The sequence below is a fragment of the Peromyscus maniculatus genome, chromosome 8 (assembly GCF_049852395.1).
Source record: "Peromyscus maniculatus bairdii isolate BWxNUB_F1_BW_parent chromosome 8, HU_Pman_BW_mat_3.1, whole genome shotgun sequence".
Classification (NCBI taxonomy): domain Eukaryota; kingdom Metazoa; phylum Chordata; class Mammalia; order Rodentia; family Cricetidae; genus Peromyscus; species Peromyscus maniculatus.
Genome location: NC_134859.1, coordinates 70404573 through 70412610, shown reverse-complemented (window position 1 = coordinate 70412610; position 8038 = coordinate 70404573). Strand labels below are relative to the sequence as shown.

Sequence of the window (8038 nt, the reverse complement as noted above, 5' to 3'; positions counted from 1 at the left end):
TACAAACCAGATTTTATCTACAGGATCTTATTTTGTGATAGACCTGGTAAGATTCAACATTCTTAGTATTTTACATTTAACAGGCAACATGCCCCTGAGAAAGAAACAATGATTTTTTTTTCCCTTCTTTTCTCCACCCCTGGTGCTTGGGGTTGAACTCAGAGCCCTATGTGTAGTAGATAAGTGCACTACCAGCAAGCCATGTGCTATTTGTTAAGAGGTTTGAACTTTGGGCAATACATTCAACTTGATGGGGATATCCAAGATCAAAATGCCAGAGGCTCATCTTACCTGTGTAATCACCTAATCCATGTAATAGCCCACGGGGCCTTGACTTTATTATCATGGAGGAGTACCCCTGGGAAATACCTACCCTTCATAGCTCTCTGTGTGAAAAGTTTTGACTTGGAAGGTTTTTTTTTTTTTTTTTTAAATTTTTATTATTTATTTATTTTTTTATTTTTTTATTTATTTATGTATTTTGGTTTTTTTGAGACAGGGTTTCTCTGTGTAGCTTTGCTCCTTTCTCGGAACTCTCTCTGTAGCCCAGGCTGGCCTCGAATTGACAGAGATCCACCTGGCTCTGCCTCCTGAGTGCTGGGATTAAAGGCGTGTGCCACCATCGCTGGGCAAGGAAAGGTTTTTTTTTTTTTATATATATATTTTATTTTACAATACCATTCAGTTCTACATATCAGCCATGGGTTCCCCTATTCTCCCCCCTCCCACCCTCTCCCCTTACCCCCAGCCCACCCTCCATTCCCACCTCTTCCAGGACAAGTCCTCCCCCGAGGACTGGGATCAACCTGGTAGACTCAGTCCAGGGATGTCCAGTCCCTTCCTCCCAGACTGATCCAAGTGTCCCTGCATAAGTTCCAGGTTTCAAACAGCCAACTCATGCAATGAGCACAGGACTTGGTCCCACTGCCTAGTTGCCTCCCAAACTGATCAAGCCAATCAACTGTCTCACGAAAAGTTTTTTTTAGATTTACAGAAAAGTCATTTGGAGACAGTACAAAGAGGGCTGGCTCTTATATTCTTCCTTCCTCAAGTCCATTCACAGATTTTAGACAAAGTCAAGTCTGTACAGAGTGACTCAGGTAATTTTGATTATATAAAAATTTATAATCAATCAAAACTCCCAGCTGAGCATCCATGATTTCCAGTTTTATGTGTTGATGTTTGTGTTGGGAGCAGTAGCCGCCAGGAGTTTGCAGGTTTCTGGGCAGAGAATTTAGTGGCAGCTTGCGTTCCAGCTTTCCATATTTCACAGTGTTGATAGAAAACTCATTTTCAGTTTGTGTGTTTTTCTTTTTATTCCATGGCCTTACAAATTTAACCCATGGAGGCCAGGGATAAACCAAGAGTGCAGACTCCACTCATGATCTGTCTCCTCCCTCCCCCTTGGCAGCAAAGTGTCATTGCTGGGCTCTGCTCATCTTTGAGACTTTCTTCTCCCTTTCAGGGAGAGTCTGGTCTCTGTTGCTCTGGACTCATTCAAGTCCAAACAGTGGGTGGCAGAGCCACCTGACTGGCAGATTTGCATGAATTGGGTGAGGCTGTCAGGGAGAAGTCAGATGTGCCCAGATTAGAGACAGACAAAAGAGATTGAGGAAGCAATTCACTATGTTCTCTAGCCCAATGCCTCCCAGGGCTTCTGAACTCTATGGAGACAGGGATATTGTTTCTCTTATGCCCTTTCTTCCCAGAATAGAAATAGAGAGAGGCTTGATAAGAACAAGTCCGTTGTGATCCTTGGAGAGTCTCCCATGTTTGAGAGCAATAGGCTCAAGCCACAAATGGCCTGGCAGTGAGCAGATCCCCCCCTCCCCCAGAGGCCACACTGGAATGACATGAGCTGGCCTTGTTCTTAGACCATCATTGGAGATGTTCAAAATATGCATGGGGTGGACTGCAGTGTGAGGTGCTGAGTACTAACAGCAAAAGAAAGTATGGGCAGATAGAATACAATCCATTTATAAGAAGTACCATTATTTCCTATGCAATTAAGAAGAAGAAACCATGCACATTAAACTGTGACCTGCTATCTATTGCAAGATTTATCTGGATTTTTAGAGATGTTCAAATTTGAAGAAATATGTTTGGGTAGTAGATGAAATGCGGTAATTTCCAAAATGTCTGTAGTCACAAACCCATCCCACTTCCACACTGTGATTATCTGTCAAGCAAATGTAGACAAGGATCCTCTTGTCCTAAATGGGGAAAACAAGATCCCCCTGGAACCCTGTGTGTCTCTATAAAACTCACTTCTTTACCAGACTCTTAATCTCCCTTTGATATCATCTAAAGACTGAATTATAAGGTCAGCCGATGTTTTAAGCATGGTTTGAAGACGATTGATTTTGGCTAAAGAGCAGTGAGATGTTCGGAGCAAGTGAGACATGGGGGAAGGTCTGTGCTTTCTTTCCTATGATCCTGGAATCCTGCCACCGACATCCAAACCCACGTGACCCAGGCATCCTGACAGTCCAGTCTGTCAGGCCTACGGCATGTAAATGAGGTCTACTTTGATCTTCCATTTGCCATCAAGAAAGCCAGGTGTGTGCAGATGCCACTGAGATGGGCCCAACTAGACTGCCCAACCAACCTACAGGATTTTGAGCTAATAAATGGTTATTTTGTTGTTTTTGTTTTGTTTTTAAATCCTCAAGGTTTGGGGTAATTTGTTATGGTCAAGTGCACTCGAACCTAAACAGGTACTTGGAAGGACTGTACCGTCACAGTATAGTCCAAGATATTTGGCATGCAGATGGAATCTGCTCAATCTGTGGTGTTCTACCACAGAATCCTGAATGAACCAAGGCAGAAAGAGATGACAGAAGAAAGATCTGGTCCATTTTCAAGTAAAATGCAATATAGAAATGTAAGGAATTTCTGAATCATAACAGAAAAACTTTCTCATTTATAATGTCTTATAGCAATAAAAGACTCAAAGTAACAAGTAAGTTCAGGGTAAATATATAATAATAATAATAATAATAATAATAATAATAATAATAATAAAGAGCCACTCTGTTAGGACCTCCTGGACTTTAGAGAGTCAGCAGTCAGGGCTGGTATATGACTCAGAAAGTCACTAAGAAAACACTGCCAGTCCCCCCCCCGCCCCCAGTGATGTGAATCTTAGCTTCTTTGGGTATGTCTGAAATATTTTTGCAATGAACAGAAAGACTGTGAAACCCTTGAGGAGAAACTCTGGTGTTTTGTGTGGGCAAGGGGTCAGTGTTCAACATGGTACAGAAAGGGATGGGGACCACAGAGAGAAGCCAGACTGGAGGAAGGCCTGTGCATTACTTTCTGCTCTCTCCTGTGCCACCTTGTTCCAGGAAGATTGTTGCTGGAAGGAAGATTCCAACAAAATCAGTCCTGTGTGGGATCAGAATGACAAAATATTATAGTTGGAGAGACATAGAGGAGAGACATGCAGTAGATGGAGGCTGATCTCCCGTCTCCAAGGAGTTTCTCCGTCCACTTCCCATCTCCCTATTCCCTAACACTGAAGTTTAGGTAATATAGCACCAAGGGAGAAAGCTATTAAAGAAGGGATGCCCTCAGTCAGGGGCACTGTGGTAGTCAATTCTGTGTGCCAACTCAGTCATGTTACAGTCTAGCATTCAAATGCTTATCTAGATGTGGCTGGAACCATATCTCATAACAGCCGTTCAATCAAAATCAATAACCTTAAGAGAAATCAGCGTAGACAAGCTGCGATGGAGAGACTTGAGTCCGTGGAGATCCTTTTGGAGCAGAGCCGAGGCTCCCATGGTGAGGGTGTTCTAGCCAAGGGATTCTGAACTATCCTGAAGGCTGTCTGTCCAGGTTTGCAGCTGGCAAGGGAAGCCCCCAAAAGTGCAACCATGCCATCCTTTCTTAATGTTTATGCTACTTATTTATCTGGTTAACCCTAACTGAAAGATGTTGAGAGAGCTTCCTAACACAGAGTCACCTACTGGACAAAATGTGGTTGACAAATTGGGTTCAAAAGAGCCCAGATGATAATATCCCTCTCTTTGACAGGACACCCTAGTCTGTTGGGTGGGAAGTTCCACCAACCCCATCAGATGTCACTAGGAAGGCACAAGTGAGGAGCTGGGGTTTGGCATGGGAGCAGGCACGGGGTGCGGGGGGGGGGGAGTTCTCAGGGCAAAATGTGAACTCTGGGAGGGTGAAATCTATTCACCTAGGAACCAGAACTGACATGAAAGAGAGGTGTACATTTAAAAAGGCCTTTAGGGGAAACAGACGGAGTGAACCGGAGAGAACACATAGAACCCACATTCTAGAGGGAACTACACAGCAGGAGACATGGACATCAAGTCCTGAGGTAAGTCATGTGAGGTGCAGGAACAGCGCTGTGATAGAGATGGACATGGGACACCAAATGTGGGAGACAAAGTTGGGGGGTTTGGAAAAGTACCAGAGGCTAAATGTTTCCTGGTGAGATTCTCCCCTGAAAAGGAAGGGTTTACTTTTTCTTTACTGATCCTTTATAAACCCCAACAATGCTGAGGGAACCAAGCAATCACACTTGGACATGGCTTGTATACCATGAAGCTCAGGCCAGGGGAGGAGCAGAAGCACTTCCCAGACACCAGTGCTGAGCTTGAAGTGTAAAGATGGGCCCCAGATTCCTAGAGGTATTACAATTAAGTTCTAACTCCTCATGTAGTCAGGAACTGGTACTTCTAACTCAGGCTTCTTAATGATTTAAAAATTATTATAAATTGTGTGTATTATGTGTGTGTATATGTACGAGGTACATGTACACATGAGGGCAGGTGTCTGAGGACGTCAGAGATGTCAGATGCCCCTAAAGCAGGAGTTATAGGAAGTCGTGAGCCATGTGTATGCATGCCAAGAACTGACCTCAGGTTCTCTGGAAGAGCAGCATGTGCTATTAACCACTGAACCAGCTCTCCAGCCTCTTAACTCACGCTAAGCAGAACCCACACCCCAGAGGTCATGGTGGTAGAGATCCAGTCCTGCAGGATGTTGTGTTGTCTTAAATGGAGAGTTCCTGAGCCCTTCCTGCTCTTCCTGAAATATGTCCCAGTAAATGCAGCTCCAGCAGGCCTGCTCTGTGGGACATGCCCAGGTGTTTTTGTTTGCTTGGCCAGACTGATGATCACAGAATGCATCCAGAAAATATTCTTATGACTTCTGCCTTGTTTGGAGGTACAGTGATGGCATGGGAAGAGGGCTTATTGAGGAGCAACTTTTTCCCTATTTGCTGGGGTCCTTAGAGTTCCGTGTTCATGACTCTCTGGAGGCTGCAGGGATGGCTCTGCTAGTCAGAATAGTCAACAGGATGCACAAATGGGAAAAACTCTTCAGTAAGAGAATGCTAAGGATCGTTTATTTTGGACACAGAGACACTAGGAAGCCATCACCACATTATAGATTTTCATCTTCCAAGGATGCAATTCTAGGGTTAGGGAGTAGTCAAGCTTGGGCTCCGTAGATTCAGAAGAAATCCTCTGGGACTGGTCATCAGTCATGCTTATAAGTATCGGATCCATCTTTCACAGGGCTGTCAGCTGTCTACAATACAAATTTGATCATGAATTCCCTCTGTTTAGAAAGGTCTAGCTGTTCAGCCCTCACTCTAAGCTGGGCAGCTCATTGCTGTTTGGATCTTTGGCCTTGTAGTATTTCCAATCTCCAACCACAACCCAGATACCACAGCTATCCAGGGAAATCATTTCCCCATTTCCTAAGGAGGGCCAGCATATCTCCCACCATCAAAATTTGCTTTCCTTGTCTGGTGGGCTTTGTGTATCCTACCTTCAGCTTTCTCCTCATTGGTCTCCACTCTGACATCTCTCCGCCTCCCCCCAGGCAATGCTAGTCACCATTGTTAGAACTTAGCAGAAGCTGGTGCAGAGCTCATGCTGACACAGGCCTGCTTCTCTGCTCTAGCTATGTTTTCCTTTAATCTCCATTCTACCACCTGCCTGCCCTATGTATGAAGTATTCAAATGAATGAATGCTCCCACTCACTTCTTTATCTCTCTCCCTCCCCGGAACACCTGCTCTCCTGGGAGAGTCAGGCCTCTGAGGCTGGGGAGGGGAAGAAGAGTGAGATATCCCAGTTTATGACCATGTGGACCTCAGTCCTGGTGACTTGTGTCACTTTAGTCTCAGTGGGACTGCTTTGCAGAGGAGAGGGCCACAGATCCTGTAACCCAGGGTTCTGCTGCCCTGTACTTCCAGTTCTTTCTCTTGGACACATCCAGACTCTTGTGTGCAGTCAGTGGACAAAGCCACATGGGACTGTCCCAGCAAAGTCTCCTGGAAACTCACTCACTCCCTTGCACATATTTTGAAAGGATGTGGTGGTTTGAATGATAATGGCCCCCATGGGCTTATATATTTGAATTTGGTCCCTAGCTGTTGGAGCATTTGGGGGAAGGATTAGGAGGTGTGATCTCACCTTGTTTGGTGAGATCTATCACTGTGGACAGACTTGGAGGTTGCAAATGCCCACATCATTCCCAGTTAGACTGGTCTCTGCTTCATTATTGTTGTGTCAAGATGTAAGCCTTCAGCTATTGCTCTAGCTCCATACCTGTCTGCCTGCTGTCATGATCCCTACCATAATGGTCATGGACTCACTTTCTGAAACTGTAAGACCCTAATAAACTCTTTCTTCTGTAGCTGCCTTGGTCAAGCTGTCACCACAAAGGAAAGTAAGACAGAGGACAATACTCACTTTGAAGACAGGAGGTTTGCAGACATGACCACAACCATTGCTGCAGCACTTCATTTCTCCAGAGCATGAGTCATCTCCTGTGCATCTCTCATCACAAGTTCCAAAAGTATTTGGCGGCAGAACGGGACAAGCTCCAGGTTTCTGTAATTCTGGAAAAAAAATGTTGTTTATGGAGCCTGAAGCAGTCAGAAAGACAAGGCTGAGGACTGATGCTAGAGGTCTGGAAGCCTGGTCACCTGCAGGAAACTAGCTTATTCTGTATCCCCCTTTGCATCCGGGGCTCTTCCCTCAGCTTCCCCAGGTGCAGTCTCTTTCTCTCTTAGGCCTGAGTGTTCCCTGGCCATTGGGGAAGCGTGCTCCCTCTCCAAGTCTATAATTTCAGTAGAAAGAAACTTCCACTGACACAGCCCCTTCTTTATATCTGAGAAGATGCTGTAAACCCTCTAATGATAGCCAGACCTCTCTCATCCCACCATACCCCAGGTTCATCCGGAGCAACAGTTTCAGTGACCCCCACATCAAGGCCCATCTCCACACTGGAGGATCTGTCCTGATCTCTACCCCAGCTTCTGTCAGATATAGCTCTCTCCCTTAAGAAAGATAAGAAATGCAGAGTGACCACTCTTAGAGACCAAAGGAAGTGAGTTCATTCCAAGCAGTGGACACATGAATTTCTCTTGTGGCATCTGAGCCTCAAGCCCTAGTGACCTTTGAGCCCTCTCTGCTCTTAGCTTGGATCCCCTTAGCACACTTACCTTCGGGAGAAGACAGAGCACAGGCCGCGCCCATCATTATGGCAAAGAAAGCGACCAGAACCAAGACTGTGGCTGTCTTCATGTTGGCTCTGGCTGGGCTGAATGCAAAAATCAGTTTATCTACTCAGTAAGAGGCACAGGAGTGACAGAGGACAGACAATTGGCAAATATAGAAAAGAGACCTTTCCAGAAAATGCCTGCCCATAACCTGGCTTCTTTTTCCGTTTCATAACTGGCTTCTTTCTGAACACAATTGGAGGACTGTTCATTGGTAGGTAAGATATAGAACCAGGAAAAGTCAAGAACTGGTTTTAGCACTGTGTTCCTGCTTACAGCACACTTAGCCCTTTATGAACGGTGAGCAAAGGATGTAATTGTTTCCGTGTGGCTCAGCATGTCAGAGTGAGAGCTGACACCGAGACGGTCACTGTGGAGTGTCAGGGTCATCTGGGGCTTCATGGACATCCAGTTGTGTAAGGTTGTGGCCTGCTTCTGGGACAGGTGGTAGTTGTGTCCTTTGTAGCTCTAAGGATTCCCTAAACAGATGTGG

General features: G+C 45.3%; 1 protein-coding gene across 1 annotated transcript; it reads right to left on the bottom strand.

The window, feature by feature from the left end:
• Positions 1–5350: 5350 nt before the first annotated feature.
• LOC102909406 (WAP four-disulfide core domain protein 18-like) lies at positions 5351–7753 on the bottom strand. The gene is made up of 3 exons (XM_076543040.1): positions 7489–7753; positions 6734–6882; positions 5351–5562 (listed from the first exon to the last, which is right to left on the bottom strand). Exons 1-3 carry the CDS (start codon positions 7568–7570, stop codon positions 5512–5514), a joined length of 282 nt encoding a protein of 93 aa, XP_076399155.1. The 5' UTR covers positions 7571–7753; the 3' UTR covers positions 5351–5511.
• Positions 7754–8038: the final 285 nt, after the last annotated feature.